Genomic DNA, 24,956 nt, shown 5'->3' on the forward strand with positions numbered 1-24,956 from the left:
TCGGTTTTGCTTTTTTATCTTTTGCAAACCACTTTGAGCTTTCTTCTTTTTTAAAAAAAGACATAAAGCAGTGTAGGTATACACTTCATGAAATAAAGAAATAAGGAAATAAGCGGTTCGGGGCATTGCATAACTGGTCCTGCGATTCAACCTGGACGCTAACTGCTGCGATTTCTGGGGGTTGCCATCTTTTTTAAAGAGCCTCCCCCAAAAGAGGACGCTGCGTCGGCCATCCAAAGCAAACAGATGCGCTTTGTCTTTGATTTCACCCCTCGGAAAAAGAGGGCGCATCCTGGGAAAAGAGGACACATGGCAACCCTCGTCCCCCTCTCTCTCCTCGGCTTCTTTCAGCTGCGCAAGGAGGAGCCAAGAGGGCGCGGCGCCGAGAGGCAGGATCCGCCTGTTTCCTCCTCCGCCGCGCGCCCTCCGCGCCCCTCCTCTCCTCGGAGCCGTGCGCGCATCGTGCGCGCGCTTGGAGGAAGCTGCCCGGATTTGCAGCTGCCTGGCGTCTCGCGAGAGAAGGAGGAGGCTGCCCGACGCCCCCCCCCCTCCGCCCGGATAAATTGCCGGCGAGGCTGGGGCGCGGCTGCGGAACCGACGGGGCGAGAGGACTGGGCTGGGCGCGCTTGACGCACACGAGGCAGCCGCTACCTCTCCTCCGACAGGTGAGTCGCCTTTGCCCTTGGCCGAGAGGAGCCTAACCTGCGCGTCTTTGCAATCGGGGGTGGGGATGATGATGATGATGATGGGGGACGCGGACGCGCCTGGAGAGGCTGCGGGAGCCCAGGGCGCAAAGGAGCAAGCGGGTCTGCGCGCACCCTCGCCTTGCAAAGGGACCTCGAGGGGTCATCCTGTCCAACCCCGGGCTCTCTCGCCCGACGCGGGTCTCGAACCCACGACCCTGAGAGCAAAGAGTCCCACACTGCGAGCGGGTGGGTAGGTGTCCCTTTGCGCTTCCTTGCTCTGCGTCTTCCTTCCTCTCCATCTTCCGTTTGGAAAGCCCCGGGAATGATGCGCAGGGGCCGTAGACAAGGCAGGGCACACCCTGTGTATGCTTACTCCGAGGTAAGCCACACACACACACACACACGCGAGTTGATTGGGGCTTACTCCCAGGTAAGTGCAGTTGGCATCCTCTTTGCCCGAGGGGGGCGGGACTACAGGGCATCTTCTTAAACCCCTTTTTTCCCCGTGAGGAAAGATCTCTCTTGAGGATGCAGGAGTGAGTGGAGAGGCTCTCTGGGACGGCAGCAAGGAAATGCAGGCGCTCCCCAAACGCCTCCGTCCCGATGCTTGGGGAGGTCTATAAATGTACTTTCACTTCTTGCTGGCGGATGCTGTGCCGTCACTGAAGTGGAGCCATAATTGGGTGGGAAACATTTCTGTCGGATAGGTCATCATCTTGGCAATGTAGGTGGGGGCAAAGGACAATCGGGAACAGAGCTGTGTGATAAATACAATGCAACGTAAGCAAACAGAACCGAGATAGAATCTGCTGCTTAAATAGGTTTGGTCCCATTGTTTGGAGGAGACCAAGCCTGTTTGTTTTCTCTCCCCCTCTGCTAAAACTGCGTTCATCTGTGTAACATGCAAGCTGCCTCAAAGCCTCTAAATTATCCCATACTTGAAGGGGCCGAGAGGCAAAATTTGCAGCTGTTTCACAGGGTTCTCTGTAGGAGAGGTTTAGTTTGGTTGCTTTTATTTACACTGCCTGAAATATTGTAGTTGGGTTACAAAAAACTGTTGTGGGTGAGTGAGCATTTTTTAATTTGAAAAAGCTCCCTGTGATTTTTGGAATTCATTGTCTGTTGTCTGTAATAACTGTTTAACCAATGCATCACCTGTACTGTACTATATCTTTAAAAAAAACCTGGGTTTTGAGTGCTTGGTGGTCCTTCAAGTATTGCACTGAGACTTAAAATGAGAAGCTTGAATGCCCCTAGCATGGTGTGCTCTTTCCCTTTTGCCACCTTTCGTATGAAAATGAATCCTGCCTGATCTTGATCAACTTAAGGGAGGCATTAAGGTTTTTTGTTTTTAAGTTGCTTTGTAATCATTTCTGCAGCAGGATAAAGTTTCACGAGAACTGAAATGGAAACACATCCTCTTTAATAGTGCATACACAAACTTTTCAAACACACCCATTCAACCCCCCCTCCTAGAACTGTAGGTTATGCCTGTGTTTCCGGCACCCTTAAATTATAGTTCAAAGGATTCCTTTCCGGGAGAGGAGAGAGAATGTGCTTTAAATGTACAATGTGTACTCTGCCAAGAACAGATTTCTGAATCCTGTTTGGTTTTGACCACAGCCTGCACCAGCCATAGCTCATAATCATGGGATGATAAGAGTCACGGTCAAAATATCTGGAGGGCACAAACTCAAGGATGGCTGAGCGAGAGGAATATTCCAGAGCAACTCTCTGTCCTTAATAGACTAATGATGTGGTTTCATAATTCAGATGGCAGTTTTGTTTGCAGAGGGAGAGTCTCACAACCAGCAGCGGAAGAAGGGGCAATTGCAACGTGTTAAGCACTTTATTGCTACAGAGGGAACAAACAGTCTCCCTTGTTCCATTTAACACAACTTTGAAAGTGGATCCACATTTGGTAACTGTGGATTCAGCTTGGCTTTTCTTCACTCATTCTTGTAACCGGAGTTTGATGCAGAGCTTTCCAAACTCTGTTGGCGGGACACTTTTTAGACATGCATCATTTTGCGACACAGTAATTCAGTTTTAGTAGCAAACCGGAGGTTAAATGAACCCCTTTTCACACACCAACACACTGCAGCGGATGCACTAACATGGCGTGGCACACACAGTCTGGAAAGCTCTGGTTTAATGTCTACTCTGAAGGCACTGTTGTTTGTTTAGTAACTTAGTAAAGAATACTAGAATACAATGCTCGGCTTCCACTTTTCAAACCCCAATTAAAATTTTTATTTTCCTAACCTAAGTTGTTGCTACTACGTTTTGGCTTGGAAAGTGAGGCAAATTTTTGGACACAAGAAAAGCCAAGTGTTCCCAAGGTTATATACAAATTGGCTTTGTCAAAGCAACCCAGAACATGTCTCTGCTCAGTTCAAGTTATGCAAGCATTACTGAATAAATTAGTGAAGTATAATTTAGAAATAACGGAAGATATCCAAAATAGTGGTGCTTTGAATACGCCCATTGAAATTGATATTTAGTACATCAAGTTACTTAAGCCTATTGATTTTACCAGGTCTGCTCATGAGTATGACTCACTGGATATTGCCCACAAATTTTATTGGCTAGTCATATTTGTCCGGAAAGAAAATTATTTCAGATTTGAAGTTTCAACCTTCCATATTGCATAAATGGAAAGCGTTTTAATAACGGAACAAGCTGAGCATATCTTAGCAGCTGCAACTTGTCAAAAGGTTATGTTTTGTTTCAAGCCTTGCATTTAACTTGTGCTTTCTATCCCCTCCCGCAGACTCTATAAAGCATTCAAGGCCCAAACATGGCGGAAGAGCGGACTGATTCACAGCAGGTATGTTTGCACGCACCAAAAATGTTCCTGACGATTTATTCCAGAAGAAATGTAGGCTAACTGTCCTGTCTTCTGCATACACAGAATGTGGTCGCCAGGGTTGCCAACCTTCCCCTGGTGAGCTCCACCTACGACATGGTCTCCTCAGCTTACGTCACCACGAAGGACAACCATCCCTACCTGAAGTCTGTATGCGAGATGGCAGAGAAGGGCGTAAAGACCATTACTGCAGTAGCCATGACTGGCGCTATGCCTATCATCCAAAAGCTGGAGCCACAAAGTAAGCCGCAGCTCTTGGAAACACTTTTCAGCTTGCAAAATTCTTCCAGAGGAAAAAAAGATCAGGTTTATTAGCAACAATTAACAGGTTCCCAAGCAGAAATGACAGTCTGGGCATACAAGTTGGTATTCGTTTGGAAATGGCTGTCGTTTCGTAGGCTGCACATTCAGATGTGTAGACAGCATAGTAAGATCCAAAGTCATCTGTGATCCCTCTAGTGGAGTTTGATGGGAACAGTCAGGATCCAGTGATCCTCAGGCATGCACCTCCAAGTGGTGGAGCTGTCAGGGCTCCATCCTGGCTCCCAGGCACCTTCAGGTGGTTGCAAGGGACCAATAGCCAGGTGCCAAATGAGCCTGGCATCAGGCGAATTTTAAACACTGCCACCGAGCATAATAATCTCACGCAGTGTTCGAAACTCCCATTTTTCTTGGTGCATTTTGCGTCAGGGAATTTCATTAGTGTGAAGAAGAAGAAGAAGAGGAGTTTGGATTTGATATCCCGCTTTATCACTACCCTAAGGAGTCTCAAAGCGGCTAACATTCTCCTTTCCCTTCCTCCCCCACAACAAACACTCTGTGAGGTGAGTGGGGCTGAGAGACTTCAAAGAAGTGTGACTAGCCCAGGGTCACCCGCAGCTGCATGTGGAGGAGCGGAGACGCGAACCCGGTTCACCAGATTACGAGACTAGCGCTCTTAACCACTTTTCTGGGCGCAGTGCAGTGGTACCTTGAGTTACAAACGCCTCAGGTTACAAACGCTTCAGGTTACAATCTCAGCTAACCTGGAAGGGTTACCTCGAGTTGAGAACTTTGCCCCAGGATGAGAACGGAAATCATGTGCCGGCATTGCAGCGGCAGCAAGAGGCCCCATTAGCAAAAGCACGCCTCTAGTTAGGAACAGTTTCAGGTTAAGAACGGACCTCTGGAACAAATTAAGTTCAGAACTAGAGGTACCGCTGTACTGTGCCTAAATTATCAGATTAAAACTGCAGAGCGGAAGGAAAGGAGGACCTCTTTCTGCCTCGCCACTTCTAGCTACTCTCTGAAGACTGGAGAAGAGACCCTCTTAAGAACATTAGGGGGTTGGCAAGGGAAGGAGTAGACCATATGAAAAATGAACATAATATTTTAGCTGCAGTTCATTCATTTTCAGCTTTGTATTCTTGTTATAAAAAAGCTCACCTAGACATTCTGTTCTTGTGCCCATATCCTAAGTTTAAGGTGCCATTTAGCTCCTAGTTTTCATATCTTAGCTTCTAACGCTGATCTCAGGATGGTTATTCAACTACTTGTGTGCTGATTAATTGCTCCAGTGGTCAGGGATGATGGAAATTGCAGCCCAGTGACATATTCAGTTGTCAGCTTGCAAAATGCTCTGCTCAGAAGCCTCGTTGCTTTTGTAGAATGCCTAAAATGTTTTCACCACGGGCAGAGTATGTTGTTTGGCTTAGTGGAAGCACACTCCCTGCAAAGAACTGTAAAGGCCTGCCTTAAATAACAGCTCATTGCGAGGCTACTAATACCTTTGCATAACGTTTATGGGCCGCCGTAGCTATAAAGAAGCTTTCTGGACGAATTGGGTGCGAAGTCAAATAAGATTGTGACTTGTAAGATGCACAATGAGTCAAAAAAATCCTCCTGGCTCCAGTTTCTCACCCTTCACCCACTTCTAAGTTCTGTCTCAACTTCCCCTTTCACCTACTTTCTCAATGTCTCACAGTTTAGAAACTTGGCACTTTGCGTTTTGCACTCCCCTGCTTGAGTGTGTCAGCTTGTTCGCGGAAACCTATTCTTGTGAAGTGGCAGAGGGCCAGAAGACCCTCTTTTATCGCTTTCTGAAGGAGCTCTGAACTTGCTAATGAGTCATTAATGATGAACTTCGTCCTTAACGTGATACGTCAGAATGCTTCCTGTTTCCCAGCAGTTCAAAGAAATAAACAGCTTCTGATGAACTTCTTAAAATTGCAAAAGCTGGCCTAACGGTCCTTTAATGTTTCCAGTTGCAGTTGCCAACAGCTACGCTTGCATAGGACTTGACAAAGTCGAGGAGAGGCTGCCAATACTTTATCAACCAACTGATAAGGTAAACTATTTAGAAAGATTTTAATGTGGCTTTTTCTCTCTCGTTGGTTCGAAGCGGAGTTCCACATGAACTGGAAAAAAAGGTGCCAACTATAGCTGGGTGCAATGGGGAGGGGGGGACTTCAGTGCAGGAAACGAAGTAGCCCCGAGGCACGCAGGATGGTACGACTTACTTGGGATACCTGCCCAGTGTTTAATCTACAAACGCAAAAGTCCCTGTTTTATGTATCTGTTGAGTTCAAAGCCCTCTCCTGCAGGGCTTTCTCATTCACCTCTTCTTTGAAGGAAAAGGTCTCGCATACCTATAGGCTGCTGACTGGACACTTAGGGTGGTATCCAGTGCTAGTCCTACACAGAGAAGACTCACTGAAATGAAGGGGCTTAAGTTAGTCATTGCCATTAATTTTAGTGGGTCTACATAGTAGGACTGACCAGTGGTGTTGCGTCCTTTGCTGGTGCCCGGGGCACTGCTCTGCTTGCCCATCCAAATCATTCGCTTGGGGCTATGCCCCCCCCGGCCCTCTCCTCACTATGACCTTGGGACTACCAATATTATTACTTATTGCTTATTGCTTATTTATTGAATTTATATACCGCCCTATACCTGGAGGTATCGGGGCGATTCACAGAACAAAACCAAAATATAAAACCACAAAATATATCATCAAAATAAAAACAATACCCCCCCGTGCAAAAAAAGCCACACCAAATATTTTAAAAGGGCATCAGGTGTCAATCAAATCAACCAAAGGCCTGGTTAAAAAGGAACATTTTCGCCTGACACTTAAAGGTGTGTCATGAAGGCACCAGCAAAGTTCCCTGGGGGAGAGCATTTCACAGACAGGGAGCCACTGCAGAGAAGGCCCCGCTCTTGTGTTGCCACCCTCCAGACCTCTCAAGGAGGAGGTGCGCGAAGGAGGTCCTCACCCATGTGGCATTCTGTTTTGTCAAGTAAGAGCCCAGTGTTACAGCTCCTTTGAAGACTCTAGGCATTGGGGACACATTCCTCCAAAGTCTGCATGGCGTACACAAAGCGATCCAGAATCTAAGCTGGTTGCATTGTCGGAACTCAGGTTTATGTTTGTTCTCCCCCCCCCTCCAAAAAAATCCCCCAGCAAGCAGGAAGCAAGCTTTTTTATTGGCTTACCAATCTTGTTTTTTTTGGTAACCATCAGGTTATGCAATGGGCAAGATTCTGTCTTGTTTTATGCTTGGTGGGGGAGTATGGAAACTCATGATGAATTTGCAAGTGTGTGCCAGCACGGCGCTCGTTCGTAATAAAACCATATTTTTAAACTCGGACTTAATGTGATGGGCAAACTGGGCCCATGTGCTTTATACTGAATGAGTTGTGTCACTCCTTGCGTCTTGCATTCAGCTAGCAGTGAAGAATCTGCAACCACTTTTTCTAGGTTGTCGCTAATGCAATGGATGTGGTTGTCGGTGCGAGGGATGTCGTCGCAACTACCGTGACTGGTGCCAAGGATACTGTTGCACAAACCATTAATGGAGTTGTTGACAAGACAAAAGGAGCCGTCCAGGACAGTGTGGAGTTGACCCGGTCAGTGGTCAGTGGCAGCATCAACACTGTTCTGGGAAGCCGGGTGCTGCGTCTGGTGACCAGTGGGGTGGACACTGCACTCAGCAGATCAGAGACCCTTGTAGACCAGTATCTCCCACTGACGGAAGAAGAACTAGGTAAGTTCTCCTAGAACAGTGGTTCTCAACCTGTGGGTCCCCAAATGTTGTTGGACTACAACTCCCATCATCCCTGAGCTCTGGCCTTGCTATCTAGGGGTGATGGGAGTTGTAGTCCAACAACATCTGGGGACCCACAGGTTGAGAAAGGCTGTCCTAGAATATGGGTAGGCAAACTAAGGCCCGGGGGTTGGATCTGGCCCAATCGTCTTCTAAATATGGCCCGCGGACAATCCAGGAATTTTTACATGAGTAGAATGTGTCCTTTTATTTAAAATGCATCTCTGGGTTATTTGTGGGGCATAGGAATTCATTCAGTTTTCCCCCAAAAATATAGTCTGGCCCCCCACAAGGTCTGAGGGACAGTAGACCACCCCCCCTGCTGAAAAAGTTTGCTGACCCCTGTCCTAGAAGGTCCAGTCCGCCAGGTTACATTCCCCGTTATGAAGATCGTGCTATTTTTCATAAATAGACATGAGGGGGGGAATACATTTGCCAAAGTTCATTGGTTATGAAGCCAATAAAATGTGATGCTGTCGTGTATTATTTTTCAAGAACAAGGAAAACATACCGTATTTTTTGCTCTATAAGACTCACTTTTTCCCTCCTAAAAAGTAAGGGGAAATGTGTGTGCGTCTTATGGAGTGAACGCAGGCTGTGCAGCTATCCCAGAAGCCAGAACAGCAAGAGGGATTGCTGCTTTCACTGCGCAGCGATCCCTCTTGCTGTTCTGGCTTCTGAGATTCATAATATTTTTTTCCTTGTTTTCCTCCTCCAAAAACTAGGTGCGTCTTGTGGTCTGGTGCGTCTTATAAAGTGAAAAATACGGTAGTTTGTGGGTAGAACTGGGCCTCTTGATGATCATTTGGCTATTCGGTTGGTTTACGACTGCAAACTTTGTAACATGGCGTAAGATCAGTCAGCCCTACACACTCAATCGCGGCGACTCTCTGGGTTTGACAGAAGGCTTCACATTCAAAGCTCTTCCCTGGGAAAGTCGCCAGCTCTCTCACCTTGAATGTTTCACCATCAGACCAAAACCACCTTGCAAAGTTGCCTTGGGAGAATTTGTCTCTCTTGGCTGTGGGCAACAGACTCTCAAGAAGCGAGCGAGAAAGATAGGAAGCGGTTGTTAGCTTTCCTAATTGCAAGCTTGACGGCGTTAACTTGCCACGGTTACAGTTGGAATGGTTTGCTCTTTGATTCTGCAGAGAAAGAAGCTACGAAAATGGAAGGATTTGAAGTTGGAGTTCAGAAGCCAAGTTACTACGTTAGACTAGGGTCTTTGTCGTCAAAGGTCCGATCCCGTGCCTACCAGCAGGCCTTAATCAAGGTTCGAGATGCAAAGCTCAGAAGCCAAGAGACAATCTCTCAACTTAACTCCACTGTCAATCTGGTGAGTTCTTGGCTCTAACTTCAGATTTTTGCAAAGGGTTTCAGTCATAGCTGTCAAGCGTCCCTTATTTGGGGGGAAAGTCCCTTATCCCAGTGCTGCGTCCTCCTGCTGTCCCTTATTGATGATGTCCCTTAAATTTACTGGGTTTCAAAGGAAGCAGCTCAGCTCCTCTTCCTCCCTGCCAGCCAGCCAGGGAGGAGGGAGGCTCCAACTGTGTTGCTTGGCTGTGTTGCTCACCCAATAAGGAGTCTAAGAATGACGGGGGGGTGAAGCTTGCATGCCTTGTGCCGATCAAATCGGCCGTGTTGCCTGGGGACTTGCCTTTGCTCAGCGCTTCCCAGCAGAGAGGTGACGGTGGTTTTCCTTGCTGCATCCCCTTTGCTGGGTTGCTGCGCTGTGGGAACCACCGCTTGAGGCTTCGTTTGGCTGCTAGCTGGGCTTTCTGCCTTTGGCTTGGAGGGGCTCAGAAGTTGAACATAACTGTGCTTGGAAAATGCCTTATTTTGGCTGCTGATCCCTTATTTTCGAGGCTGCTGGTCCCTTATTTTCAAATCTGTAAGTTGACAGCTATGGTTTCAGTCAACCTTTGGGACTCACAGTGTATGTATCGGTGGATGGCAGTCCGCTCTACCTTTTTAATAATATTTTAATCCTGTGTTCTTTACTTGTGAGTTGGCCTCGAGTTTTAAAGTTTGCAAGGCTAGCATTAAGGTAATACAGAGCTCAGCATTTTACTGGGCAACCTTCCTACATCCATGGACACAATAAGAATATTTTCTTAACATCAAATTGTTGAAACAATAGGTCCAAAAAACACTATAGTGGCTTTTGATGGGCTCTTAGGGCAGGGTAATCTGAAGGGGGAAATGTTAGGCTTTATTTAAACAAATAAAGAATTCTTCAAAATGATATGTATTGTGCCAGCAACTGCACCAAAGGAGAGGAATTGGTGAAAACAGAGGCTCTACTGGGCAAGAATACACAGTTACATTTTGGGGCCCAAGTAGATATCTTTCATTTATACGAGATCCATATAGCGCTGTGAAATTCCAACTTCCTAATTCTTTTTCAGAGGGTTTGTTGGAGGGTTTAACAATCGCCGGTGGAGTTTTAAAAGGAGATATCAAAGTCGACCTTGTACAAACATGTTTGATAACTAAAGGAATAAAAAAATTTAAAAAAATGTCCAGTAGCACCTTAGAGACCAACTAAGTTTGCTACTGGACAGTTTTTTAATCTATTTATTTCGACTGCCGTCAGACCAACATGGCTACCTACCTGAATCTTGTTTGATAAATGTTGGCAGAACAAAGATTGCTTTAGCTGCGAAAGCACTCCCAAGAATGATCTGAGTTTCCTGTATCCTGGGAGAAAGATTCGCAGAAATCAGTGGCTACTCCTGAGTAGACATGTGCAGGATTGCACCATTGAAGAGTACTTCCCAAAAGTTGAACATGCAAGTCTTTTGTATTCCAGATTGAATATGCCAGAAAGAATATGAATAGTGCCAACCAGAAACTCCAAGATGCCCAACAAAAGCTGTATAATTCCTGGGTAGAATGGAGGAAAAACACAGGCCAAAATGAGGAAGATGACTCCCGCAGTGCTGAGGTAGGTTGCTGAATGAGCATTGGGCAGATGTGTGTCAGGTTAATACCCGTATTTTTCGCTCTATAAGATGCACCAGACCACAAGACGCAGCTGGTTTTTGGAGGAGGAAAACAAGGGGAAAAAATATTCTGAATCTCAGGAGCCAGAACAGCAAGAGGGATCGCTGCGCAGTGAAAGCAGCAATCCCTCTTGCTGTTCTGGCTTCTGGGATAGCTGTGCAGCCTGCATTCGCTCCATAAGACGCACACACATTTCCCCTTACTTTTTAGGAGGGAAAAAGTGAGTCTTATAGAGCAAAAAATACGGTATTCTGCAGCCTTATAAATATGTTTGCAGGAAGAGGGCTCGCTGTTTGGTTGTTTTTGTTTTAACTATTTACTTGTGTTTTTTTATTGTATTCAATTTTATTAATATTACCAGTTAAAGTAAAAAAAGGAAAGAAAATACATAAACCATTTTAAAAGGTAGAGGAAAACAACACTATGACAGCAAAATATAATTAAGATCACAGAACTATATAACACATGTGCAAATGACTGAACTTACAGTTTCCCTCAAATATACATGGATTCATGGGTTGGTATGGTTTCGATAGGGACACGGGTGGCACTGTGGGTAAAACCTCAGCGCCTAGGGCTTGCCGATCACATGGTCGGTGGTTCGAATCCCCGCGGCGGGGTGAGCTCCCGTCTTTCGGTCCCAGCTCCTGCCCACCTAGCAGTTCGAAAGCACCCTTAAGTGCAAGTAGATAAATAGGTACCGCTTTATAGCGGGAAGGTAAACGGTGTTTCCGTGTGCTGCGCTGGCGCCGGCTCGCCAGAGCAGCTTCGTCACGCTGGCCACATGACCCGGAAGTGTTTCCGGACAGCGCTGGCCCCCGGCCTCTTAAGTGAGATGGGTGCACAACCCTAGAATCGGACATGACTGCTCGTACGGGCAGGGGTACCTTTACCTTTACCTATGGTTTCGATGAATGCACTCCAGATATTTAATCTGTCCATACATAATGTTTGTCTGAAGGCGATGCCATCTGTCCATTGATTGAAAGGCTATGTTTTTGTCCTCCTAATGTATTAGTATCATATATTTTTTTGCAGATATAAAGGGCAAGGTTGCACCCAAAACAATTTCCTTGCCCAGTTGCTGCAGCAGTCTACAGCTGGCCATGCTGAAAGTTCTTTATCAAGGTTAAGAGTATTAACCTTTTGACCCAAATAATTACAGCAGTGATAAGGCTGCTGTCCAGGACTCAAGCGAAGGCTTAAACTTAGCTCTTGCTACTACTGGGTATTAGCTGCTTGTCTTGTTTCAGCCACAGCGGAAATACAGGAAGCTTGTAAAGAAAAGGGAAAAGATGTGAATGAGTAAGGTGGCTTCTCTCAGCACACTCTTTCCCACGCCTACAAAATCTTTGTAGCAAGCATGGGGGTAAAGCTATCTGGCAAATAGGATATAACTGAAGAACCACTTGACAGATCTGTTACTGGTGGGAGGCCAGGAGAGAGAAATGCTTTTCGCTTTCCAGGTCAAGGGGTCTGATTAGGTTGCAAGTCCCAGCCAAAGTTAGGATCCCTTGGATGTGGAGAAACATTGGTCAGTGCGTATGAGCATTCATTTGGGTCTTATGGCAGTGTCTCAGCCAGTGTGAGAAACTCAGATATATAAGCTTAAGTGCCAAATGGCTCCTTAAACCAGGGCTAGTCACCAAATCAGAATGCCTAGTAGCCCTTTTGGGGGCCAGGTGGTTCGAAAGCCATATTTTTCAATTCCTGAAATTCATTCTGATTGGGCAGTGAAAATGTAACAGAATTATACAGGATGCATTGTGAAAACAGCCAAGATCCATGGTTCCCCAGGTATGCACCTCCAAATGGTGGAGACATCAGGCGCCATCTTGGCACCTGGGCATCTTCACTTGGTCGTGAGCGGCCGATAGCCAGGTGCCAAATGGGCCTGGCAAATTTTGAGCACAGGTCCCAGCTTCATTCCATACTTCAGTCGTACCTTGGACATTGAATGGAATCTGTTCCAGAAGCCTGTTCGATTTACAAAACGTTCAGAAACCGAATCGCGGGTTCTGATTGGCTGCAGGAAGGTCCTGCAGCCAATTGGAAGGCACGTCGGACATTTGGGTTCCAAAGAACGTTTGCAAACCGGAACACTCACTTCTGGGTTTGCGACGTTCGGGAGCCAAAACGTCTTGAGTACCAAGGCATTTGGGATCCACAGTATGACTGTACCCCCACATTGGAAGTTCAAGTTATTGTTGTCTAGGGTGGTGGCCCTGGCTGTAGAATACAGTCATACCTCAGGTTAAATATGCTTCAGGTTGAGCGCTTTCGGGTTGCGCTCCGCGGCGACCCCGAAGTAATGGAACGCGTTACTTCCAGGTTTCGCCACTCGCGCATGCGCAGACAGTCAAAATGACGTCACACGCATTCGCGTAAGCGGCGAATCGCGGCATGCGCAGATGCAGGTTGCGTTCACTTCAGGATGCGAATGGGGATCCGGAACAGATCTGGTTCATATCCAGAGGTATCACTGTATTGGGGTTATTTTAAGCTAACAGAATAACATGGAGCCCGTTTCCAATGTCTGTGTGTTTTGCTTTTGTTTCCAGTACATTGAATCACGCACACTAATGATTGCACGGAACCTGACCCAGCAGCTTCAAACCACCTGCGTCACCCTGGTGTCGAGTATACAGGGTTTGCCCCAGAATATCCAAGGCCAGGTTCACCATGTGGGGGAAATGGCGGGCGAGGTCTACCGGAACTTCCGCTCAGCGTCTTCCTTCCAGGAAGTGTCCGACAACCTCATCACCACCAGCAAAGGGCAGCTGAAGAAAATGAAGGAATCGCTGGACGACGTGATGGATTACCTGGTGAACAACACGCCCCTCAACTGGCTGGTAGGTCCCTTTTACCCGCAATTGGCTGGCTCTGAGAATGCTGGGCACAGAGGTGACGGGGAGAAAAAGACCAGCCAGGAGGACAAACAGCCTGAACACAACACAGAATAAATGGCGGCGTGACAAAACATACACACACACGCCGCGTAGCTTGACTGACAAGGTGGCCGAGCTGTGGTAGCTGCAGTGTAACCTGCTGGGGGGCAGGGGGGAGAAATTTAATTCCTGCTCTGCTTTCTTTGACAAAAAAAGCAAAAAAAGATTTCTGCGCTTCCGAGTTGAGTTCCCGGTGTTTGGGTTCGAAGTTGTGAAAGATGCAAAGTGCCTTAAAAGACTTCTGAGCCTCAGCAGATTGCATTGGAGAAAACACCTTGTTTAGCTACCTGTATATTATAAAGCCCCATCTTGTCTCTCAGTTAAAGTGACCTTTAAAAGGAGCTTACTGCTATTCTGTTAATATACGCAGGGGCGGGGAAAAAACAAAGCAACCCCCTTTATTGAAAATCTGTAAAGCTTCTGGCAGCATAATTACATTTTCTTATTCAGCTTTCGTTTGAAAACTGCACACTGTACCCTTGTATACTTATCATTCCTTCCATTTGCCTTAAAGCAATTTGTTCTAGGACCTAAAAAAAAGAGAAAAAGCCTTGATAAGCTTTTTCCACTCCTTGCGTGGAGTTGGACTAGACTTGCCAGAGTAACTTGTCTGTTGCGACAGCTCACCTTCGTCCTTCATTTCTAAATATGAGACGTTGTACTACTCAGTAACTCCACTTAAGCTACTATTGAGCACTGTGCGCTAAACGAGATTCATGCTGTTTGTACATGGGTGTTTTTAGCCTGTCTTTTTGTAGTGCCTTGCCTTGTAATTTCACATGTATGCTTAGTAATAAATGCTTCAGCAGCCGGAGTCTGGTGTCTCTTGGATTGTGTAAAGAGTATTGAGGATGAGAAACAAACGTTGTGACTCAATTACCGTTGAGCTGTGGGTCTGTTTAAAATGGGTTGAATGCAAATTGCTGAATCAGCACCAAGCATTACATGTAAACAGATGGGCCAGGTGTTGCTGCTGTATTTATTTCCTTCCTACGACTCCTCATCCAGCTCTCTGGATACTTGCAGTTTCTTAAGCTTCTACCATCCCAGCTTTTGCTTGTAGCTTGCTTTTCTGGGTCGGGGCTCTTGAATTGGTCGGTTGTGGCTTGAATCGGTAGGCTGTTATGATGTATACTATGCCAAAGGAGGCCAAACCACCTGTCTCTCGTAGCACAGACATTCCGCAGTCTTGATGGCCCTTCAGATTTTACAACAGGTCCTAGGAAGCTGAACCACAACAAACTGTTGAGAACATCAGCGAATGACCTGGAGATATTTCTGGTTCCTCCTGCTCTGCTTGTTCTTCCATTTGATGCTTAAACTCAAACAAAAACAAGTTTGCTCTGCTGTCCAGGTATCCTGCTGCGCTAACAGTTACATGACAAAGTACACACAGGCCAATATGTTAATTGTTTTGTCCATGCAGGGAAAACATTTAGCGCACGGGATGCCCTGAGACTTCCACCTGTGTAGAAGCAGCACCGACGAGGACTTAAGCGTTCTGCCAACGTTGCTGGGGTAGAATTAAGCAGCAGGCCCACTCGAATCACAATTCATTGCCAATAATTCCCCTAGTCTAAAAGTGCCCTTTAAAAAATTGGCTTTAAAATTGAACCATGCCAACTGTCATGTGATCTATAATGCATGCTTTGTTGTGCTGGTTTCTTTGAACACAGTTTTTGGTTGGTGTTGCCTAGTTGCATTGGCAGAAGAATGTGAACATTTTGTTGCACTGGCGGGTGGGTGGGATTCACCTAACTAGTCCTGTTAGCTGAAGCCCTGCTCAAGGACTTCTGCTTGTGCAATGGGGCTTCCCCTCCTCTCTAACCCCTATGCCCCTCTGCCCCCCCCCAGAATAGCATGCAAGGGGAGCAGAGGAGAGATTGTTTCATCTGGCAAACTGAAATGCTTGTGCAGATGGTGCCATCGGCACAGCAGAGTGTTGAATTTCTCCCCAGTTGTTTATCCTGGTCCAACTGCCCTGGCTGCCAATTGGTTTCCAAGCCCAATTCAAAGTGCTGGTTTTGACCTATAAAGCCTTAAAAGGCTCAGGACCTCAAGGACCGCCTCTCGCCATATGAACCTACCCAGACCCTGAGATCATCTTCTGAGGCACTCCTTTGTGTGCCTCCTCCTCAAGAGGTTCGGAGGGTGGCAACAGGAGAACGGGGCCTTCTCTGCAGTGGCTCCCCATCTGTGGAATGCTCTCCCCAGGGAGATTTGCCTGGTGCCTTCAGGCGCCAGACGAAAACTTCCCTCTTTAACCAGACCTTTGGCTGATTGACATACAATGCCCTTTTAAAATGTGTTGTGCAGGGAGCAGGAATAATTAGGTTGTTACTGCTTTTATTTTTATTATGTATTTTGTGTTTTTTATATTGTGATTTTTTGTCCTGAGCTGGCCTGAGACCTGCGGGTAAAGGGTGGTAAACAAATCTGAATAATAATAACCACCTTGGCTTACTAAGGACAAGCAATAATTCATGAATGGACTGGTTTTAGCCGTGCAATTAATCTGTGGTTTAAAGATCACGGATAGGCTGTGGGATCTCTCACACCCATGGATATTCTCCTTCCCTTCAGGCTGTGGAATTTTCCCTCTATACAATTCTGGTGTTGCATAAGCATTGTTCATCTGCATTAAAACCAATTGCATGTGCTAATAATAATAATAATAATAATAATAATAATAATAATAATAATAATAATAATAATAATTTTTTATTTGTTATCCCGCCCTCCCCGGCTGAGGCTGGGCTCAGGGTGGCTAACATCATAAAAACAACACAATAAGCATAAAAACAGACATCAATTAATTAAAATACATCTTAAAATTAATTCAGACACTTTAAAATCCAGGCAGGTGGCAATTAGGTAAAGGTAAAGGACCCCTGACCATTAAGTCCAGTCGCGGACGACTCTGGGGTTGCAGTGCAAATCTTGCTTTATTGGCCGAGGGAGCCGGCGTACAGTTTCTGGGTCATGTGACCAGCATGACTAAGCCGCTTCTGGCGAAACAGAGCAGCACACAGAAATGGCGTTTACCTTCCCGCCGGAGCGGTACCTATTTATCTACTTGCACTTTGACGTGCTTTCAAACTGCTAGGTTGGCAGGAGCAGGGACCGAGCAATGGGAGCTCATCAGCAAGCCCTAGGCTCTGTGGTTTAACCCACAGCGCCACCTGCATTCCCAGGTGGCAATTATCAGGGTGCAACTGAGAGTGGTTAATAATTGCCAGGACCAACTGTTTCCACTGATCATACAAGGACCCGTGAATGGGTTGGGGGCCTCCTTCAGGCTTGTTTTGTACAAAGGAAAGTAAGCTCACATGCAATTTGACTGGGGCTGATGAGTCCCACAAAAACCTGGGAGGGTCCCACATTTTCTACCCCTGCTTTAAAGAATGATATGAAGATAATTATTAGTCTTCTGTACAGGTAAATAACTTGTTACATAGCAACAGAACCAGGGTACAGTGGTACCTCGGGTTAAGTACTTAATTCGTTCCAGAGGTCTGTTCTTAACCTGAAACTGTTCTTAACCTGAAGCACCACTTTAGCTAATGGGGCTTCCTGCTGCTGCTGCGCTGCCGGAGCACGATTTCTGTTCTCATCCCGAAGCAAAGTTATTAACCTGAGGTACTATTTCTGGGTTAGCGGAGTCTGTAACCTGAAGCGTATGTAACCCGAGGTACCACTGTACTTGCATTTTGCCGTTGCTTGGTACATATGTATATGTTCCACTAGCATTCAAGACAAACATAAGTACAATCCTATTCATGGCAATAGCTCAATTGTACAGGATCTTCTTTGCAAGCAGAACATCACAAGCTCAATGCCATGCAGCTCCAGTGTTCGAAATTCGCCAGGCACTAGTGGCTATTGGCCGCTTGTAACCAAATGAAGGTGCCTGACATCTCTACCATCTGGAGGTGTATGCTTGGGGATCTGGACCGTTTTCACACACTAGCAACACATCCTGTAGAATTCTACCCCTTATATTTTATCTGCAAAATCGGGTTGAATTTCAGGAAACCAAAATGCATCATCTCTGCAGCCTGATCAGGAGCCGAGAACGACGTTACAGTGGTGCCCCGCAAGACAAATGCCTCGCAAGACGGAAAACTCGCTAGACGAAAGAGTTTTCCGTTTTGGAGGTGCTTCGCAAAACAAATTTCCTATGGGCTTGCTTCGCAAGACGACAATGTCTTGCGAGTTCCTGCTGGTTTTTTTTCCTTCCCCCCCTTTTTCTAAGCCGCTTATCAGCTGATCCGATCAGCAGATAAGCCGCTAATAGCGCTAATCCGTTAATCTGTCAATGGGCTTGCTTCGCAAGACGAAAAAAACGCTAGACGAAGAGAATCACAGAACGGATTCTTTTCGTCTTGCGAGGCACCACTGTATAGTGAATTGTTGTAGCTTCTCTTCCCTTCTCCCACCCCAATGCCCTGCTCACAGTTGTGAAGAATAGCCCTATGTTATGAATGGCCCGTGTCACCATTAAGAAAAAGAGGTCGGAATAGGCCAATACATATGTGGACTGTCCCTGAATCGTGACTTTTCTTCTTTTAAGTTCTCAAAACTCTTAACTTAGCTCAAGGTAGTCCTCTGAACTAGCCAGATGTTGAACTGAGAATCAGTCACAGTCAGCCCATCTTTTGAAAAACAAGACTTTAGCCCCATCTTGCCCCAAAATATCAACTAGACATTTGGGAGACTGCAACCTTGGTTTTAAGGAACCTTTGGGTGCCTAGCGTATATATCCTGATTTTCGAACACTCTGCAGCTCTAGGTAGGGCAATTGCCTGCCTGTGTTGACAAAATGGAACTAGATTTTTCTCCCTTGGTGTAAGATGGAGCCTCATGTTCCTACTTAGAGGTTTTGCTGTGTTCAGTGATGCTTATGCCTTGGAAAGTGCGTGTAGGATTGTAGCCTTATCTACGTAAGGTGCTCAAAACAGGTTACGGAAGAGTAGGCAACTTGACCTCGAATCCAGTCTGCTGCTGAAATCGGTACGGCACGGCTAGGACAGAAAACTCCCTGCTGCCTTATTCTGAGAGCGTCAAAGCAAATGGTAGCAGGGAGACCAGCATAGCAGCAGACATAGTCATCATAGTATTTTTGTGTCCACAGTGTTAAAATAATAGGCAGCTGATCCTGCCTATGCTTACTCTGAAGTTCCACTAATTACAGTGGCGCTTACTCCCAAGGAATCACAGAGGCATTGCCACTTTAGGCCTGAATGAGCCCATTGACTTTAATTATTTTGAAACCAATTCATTCTGAATCGAATTATTTCTGGTTTGTATGAGTCTGTTCACCCTAACTATCCTGCGGGTGTAAACCACTGAGCCTCTTGAACTTGCCGATCGGAAGGCTGGCGGTTCGAATCCTTGTGACGGGGTGAGCTCCCATTGCTCTGTCCCAGCTCCTGCCCACCTAGCAGTGCGAAAGCACACCGGTGCAAGTAAATAAATAGGTACCACTGCAGCAGGAAGGTAAACGGTGTTTCCATGCACTCTGGTTTCCGTCACGGTGTCCCATTGTGCCAGAAGCGGTTAAGTCCTGCTGGCCACATGACCTGGAAAGCTGTCTGTGGACAAACGCCGGGTCCCTCGGCCTAAAAGTGAGATGAGAGCTGCACTCCCATAGTCAAATTTGACTGGACTTAACCGTCTAGGGGTCCTTTCCCTTTCCCTAACTGTTTCAGAGATGAAATCAAGCCATGTAATCATGCTGTTGCTTTAGAAACAGAGATTTGGAGGATAACCTGGTCTAAACTATGACAGTTGGTTAAAGTAAAGCGGGCATGCGCTGAGGGAAACTGATTCACACGTACACTACAGTTTAACACTTACCGGATCTCACTTCTGGTATCAGAGTCCAAGCTTAGGAGGAAACATACGGCAGAGATGTAAGCTGTGGAAGAATGGAAAGATTTCTCTCCAGATTGTTGGTCTAGGGATAGGACTCGTGCTTTCAGTGACAAAGGCCTTGAGTGCAATTCCCAGACAAACCCACACAACAGGAAGAAGAGGGTCGAGCCCTTAATTGCTAGCCATAACTAGAGTGCATGATTTGCATGCAGAATATCCAGGTAAAAACCCTCAAATCTTAGTGCTGGCCGGGAAAGACTTCCTGTCTGAAATCCTGGAGTGGTATTCAAGTGAGTTTTACACAGAGTAGACCTGTTAAAATTAATGGGCCTGACTCTCATGATGATGATAATAATAATAATAATTCATTTATACCCCACCCATCTGACTGGGTTGCTTCCAAGACATAAAAACATAATAAAACATCAAACATTAATAGTAACAATCTGATCCAATATAAAAGTCACAATAACATTAAAATAAACAACCTATATCTTTTTTTAAAACATATTTTTTATTAACAGGCCAGTCCAATCACATTATTTCCAAATCATATTACTTCCAAATTATACAGCCAGATTTTTAAATTTTGTTGGGGGTACCCTTACATCAAGCTCCGAACGAGGATCAAAACTTCACTTCTGTTACTGCTTTTATCAAACAGTTCTATCCAGATCTGTCCAGATAGTCTCTTTATTACTTCTTCATCTTCTTGTTGTTATCATGTATTCCTTTCTTTGCAATCTCTGATAGTCAAAATAAACAACTTATATCAAAGCAACATTCAGCAATCTATCAGAACCTAATAGTAAAATTAAGCACCAGCAAATAATAAACAGTTCAACCGCAATAAATAATTGCCAACCTATAATCAATAAAAGTAACAACAGATCACAATGCATAAAACACCACAAAACATACAAAACCATGTAAAAGGATCAAACTGAGAAACAAAGAAGCACAACTTTAAAAAAACAATTTTTTAAAAATATCCCTGAACTCCTCTCTTTCCAGCTGCTGCTGCTGTTCTCAAAGTCATAGTCCAGGAAAGGCTAGGTTGGGCAAGGCAGGTGGAAACACTAGTGCCTGATGAGGAACAGAAAGTCTCTCCCCCCCCCACAGTTCTTCCTCTGGAGCAGCTCTCTTATGAAGGCTTCCAGGGTTGGAGGGTGGGGCAAAGCATGTGTTCATTAATTTCAGTGAGCGTGCTCTGAATAAATCATAGCAGAATAGCACCTCTGGAGAGCCACCATCAGTCAGTGTGGTCAGTTCAGACCTGGGTGGGTCAGTGGTCTGGCATGATATAGGACAGCTTCGTATCAGCATTCAAAATTCGCCAGGCGCATTTTGCACCTAGCTATGGGCCACTTAAAGGGACGCGGGTGGCGCTGTGGGTTAAACCACAGAGCCTAGGACTTGCTGATCAGAAGGTCGGCGGTTCGAATCCCTGCAACAGAGTGAGCTCCCATTGCTCGGTCCCAGCTCCTGCCAACCTAGCAGTTCGAAAACACATCAAAGTGCAAGTAGATAAATAGGTACCACTCCGGCGGGAAGGTAAACGGCGTTTCCGTGCACTGCTCTGGTTCGCCAGAAGCGGCTTAGTCATGCTGGCTACATGACCCGGAAGCTGTACGCCGACTCCCTCGGCCTATAGAGCGAGATGAGTGCCGCAACCCCAGAGTCATCTGTGACTGGACCTCATGGTCAGGGGTCCCTTTACCTTTACCTTTACGGGCCACTTGCGACCGAGTGAAAATGCCTGGGCTGCACGATGGTGCCTGACATCTCCCCCATCTGGAAGTTCCTGCCTGGGAATCCTTGGATTTTGAATGTTTTCTTTTTCTTTTTCTTAAAAAATATCGTCTTTATTGATTTAAAATACAACCATACTTTACAACGGAGTCAAACACGAAAATGAAAAAGAAAAGAGATAAAAAAGAAAAGCAAAAAAAGAAAGACAAAAAAAGAATTGACAATAGCAAAAAAAATAAATCAGTTAGAAAAGCCAATCATTTATACAGCGTCATATCTTAGCCAATACAGTCCTCTGAAAAAAACTTCCAATCGTTTTCATTGTACTTTTCATATTGTCTTGATTTTATCGCTCAGTTTATTTTATGACTTTTTCTATATATTCCTCTAAGGTGTTTATTCCATTTGTTTATTATACACAAGTATCATTCAATTCTGCTAGGATAATACCGTTTTTACAATATAATCTTATATACTCCTTGAATAATTTCCATTCTCTGTATGTTTTTTGATTCGGGGCACCCCTGACTTTTCCAGTCAGCTTTGCTAATTGAAAACACGTGATCATGAGTGTTTGCCAATCTATTGTTGGTGTTGTTTGAGACTTCCAACTTCTGACTATGAGTATTCTTGCAGCCGTGATTGAGTACATAAACAGTGGTCTTGTGTTTTGCTTGATTTCTATTGGCAATATTCGGATCTTGAATGTTTTCAAACACCAGCAACACATCCTGTACAATTCTATCCATTATATTTTATCTGCACAATCAGCATGAATTTCAGGAACCAGAAAGTCATATTGAAAAATAAGACTTTCAAGCCGTCTAGCCCCAAAATGGCAACTAGGCATTCTGTTTTGGCGACTGTAACTCTGATTGAAGGAGCCATTTAGCGCCTAGCTTACATAACCGAGTTTCTACCACTGCTTCCTATATTAAAATAACACAATGTGGATAAATGGTTGGTTTAAAATCTTTGGGTCTCCTTTTATTTCTCACTATGAAACCTACACCAGAGAAAGAGGCAATTCCCCACATTAATTATTTGTGAACTTTTTAAATGATAAGACAATATCATTTCATTTCACATGTGATACGCTATGTTTTTGTCAATATAGTACTGTGAAATGGGAGGAAATTTTGCTGGCCTGTTCTCCTCAGTTTGAGTCCTAGGTCCTTAACACTTTGGGAAATGTTGAAAATGTTGCCTTCAAATTTATTTGAGTTTCTTCCTCTGCAGGTTCCGGATTTTACTATCACAGACTTGTCTTCAGAATCGGATGAGATACCAGATATCTTGGCTTTGGATGAAGAAGGGCAGCAAGATTATTCACGTGCAAATGGTCCCATCACCACAGGTCAAAGAGCTGAATAAACACCGAGCACAAAAAACCAAAAACTAATACTTTTGATTGAATAAATATATGTTCATACCCATTTTTTCCCCTAACCTTATCCTCCTGCTTTTTGGAGTGGAGTTACTTAGCTCTTGGGGAGTATCGGAATTGTTTGTATCACTTTTGCTTCATTTAGAGCGATCAAAACTCTGACCTTGTCAAAAAATATTATGGAACGCACATTAGCGTAACCTATTAGCATGGAGGAGTGGACTGTTTTTGTCCTCCGTGTCAGATAAATGTATTCAACTGGTCAACAATATCAATTTTAAGTCTATATCACAGTTTGGACAGCAGTTGCTTCTGAAACCACATCTCTGCTGCTTTGACATGGAATCCTGTCTGAAAGAAGATTTGCCGATTTCAATTTCAGTTCCTCTGTAAATACTTCTGTTTCTCCATCAACATCTTTACCTGCCAGGAAGAAAAAAATGCAACCATTTCTCGTCTCTTTCTGTTTTGTTGTGATGTATCTGCATGACTCCGTACCAAATGTTTAAACAGGTGCCCTTTGAGTTCAAATGCAATGGATGAGCTCAGTGCTCCTTGCTTTTCTAAGATTATGATGCTCCAGCAAATTGCAACTCATGTTCTCAGTCAGGTGATAAACCTGTGCCTGGGTTGCGCCATTTTAGACTATGGGAGAAAGACCAAATGCTCTTCTATACAAAGCAAATCTTTGCATGTAGAAATCTTAGCACATCACAGAGAAAGTTGAACTAGGACTGTCCTTCCTGAGACCTAATTTTGTTTTTCTGTGGAAGAGCAGTCATGTGAGCTCTCCACTTGCAGCCAGAAGTGGTACAGCCCAGGGACAGTAAGAATTAGGCTTTGCAGTAGTGGAACATGTGCTCCTTTCCAATGTTTTGGACCACATCTCCCATCATCCCTTTCCATTGGCCTGGCTGGTTGAGGCCGATGGGAGTTGGAAGTCGCAGGTTTCGCCATCACTGCTTCAGAACGTCTGGAGTTTAACCAGGACAATACTCTAGAGCAGTGGTGGCCAAACTTGGCGCTTCAGCTGTTTTTGGACTACAATTCCCATCATCCCTAGCTAACAGGACCAGTGGTCAGGGATGATGGGAATTATAGTCCCAAAACAGCTAGAGGGCCAAGTTTGGCTGCCACTGCTCTAGATGCAAACTGGGAAACTTCTGACAGGGTTCAAAAAAGGAACGACGTGTAGTGAAAAATGGGGCAGAAACTACGAACGAGATGGAGAAAGCTAGCCCTGAAGCGATGTTCCTGCGCAATCCACAGTTGTTTTAGCACGGTTTGTATAGTTCCAGTTGTTTGCCGTCAAACAGATCCGCCATTTCTTGACGCAAATCGGAAGAGTCAGAGGAAGCTCAAAACAAACTAGAAATGCAGAATCAGACGTACTTAATGAAATGCTACAGTTGAAAGACTACGCTGTGTTTTGGTTCAGACAACCTTTAATATCGCTGGCAGTTTTGGGTCCCCCCCCCGTTTTTTTATCATGGGATTGTGAGGATTTCCTATGGTGCTAATTTTTATAGGTTAGGTCCACAGATCTGAATTAAAGAGATAATTTGACGCTCTCTTTAGCATGAAGTGGACAACCTGTCCCCCCACTCTTCAGTTATGCATTATAAGAGATAACATGGAAGTTTTAAGCACTAGTCACTGAAATGCCTTGGAAATAAAGTTTAAAACTGTATAATCTGATGGCTGCTGATGTTTTGCTTCTCCTTTTTATTGCTTTTTATATGACCTCCAAACCATTAGAAATTCATGATTATTTGAAGTTGTTGTAGCTGCAACTGGAAAAAACCAACCTTTTCTGAAATACAGGGTTATCACATTTTGATGGGATCATAAGAATATGATTTCTTATGCTGTCTTACGTCTGTGACTAAGTTGAGTTATATAAAAACGCACACAAGATCACCACTTATCCCACAGTCCATGAAAAATAAAATTTGCATCTACTACTTTTAGTTACGCTTAAGATACTTTTAAAAAAAACACACACCAAAGAAGTAATTGTTGCTTCTGTAAGGGCGTGACTGAGTTGGCAAATACCGTTCAAATGTCATTATTAACAAGTTAACCAAGCCTTGAAGGCCATTAACTCCTCTCAGAAAACAAAGTGATAACGCAGCATGCTTCTTTTAAGAACTAAATAACCCTTATCCTTGAAATATTTTTGGCATTAAAAAAAAAAAGCATGCATCCTAGCTCCACCACAAGACCTTTGGGTGCCTGGAAAAGTATCTAAATAAAATACATGCCCCTTCCCAAATAATGAAATAATTTACTGCTTACTGCTCTAGAATGCCGACCCTCCAACATTCCTCAGATGAAAATAGGGACGT

General features: G+C 44.9%; 1 protein-coding gene across 1 annotated transcript; it reads left to right on the forward strand.

Moving 5' to 3' along the window:
* Positions 1-523: 523 nt before the first annotated feature.
* PLIN2 (perilipin 2) lies at positions 524-24,301 on the forward strand. Its single transcript, XM_081176692.1, has 9 exons — positions 524-665; positions 3,460-3,516; positions 3,601-3,796; positions 5,799-5,881; positions 7,293-7,578; positions 8,790-8,974; positions 10,451-10,585; positions 13,206-13,496; positions 22,461-24,301. Exons 2-9 carry the CDS (start codon positions 3,487-3,489, stop codon positions 22,593-22,595), a joined length of 1,341 nt encoding a protein of 446 aa, XP_081032818.1. The 5' UTR covers positions 524-665; positions 3,460-3,486; the 3' UTR covers positions 22,596-24,301.
* Positions 24,302-24,956: the final 655 nt, after the last annotated feature.

The sequence above is a fragment of the Podarcis bocagei genome (genome assembly GCF_964188305.1).
Source record: "Podarcis bocagei genome assembly, chromosome: 17".
NCBI lineage: Eukaryota > Metazoa > Chordata > Lepidosauria > Squamata > Lacertidae > Podarcis > Podarcis bocagei.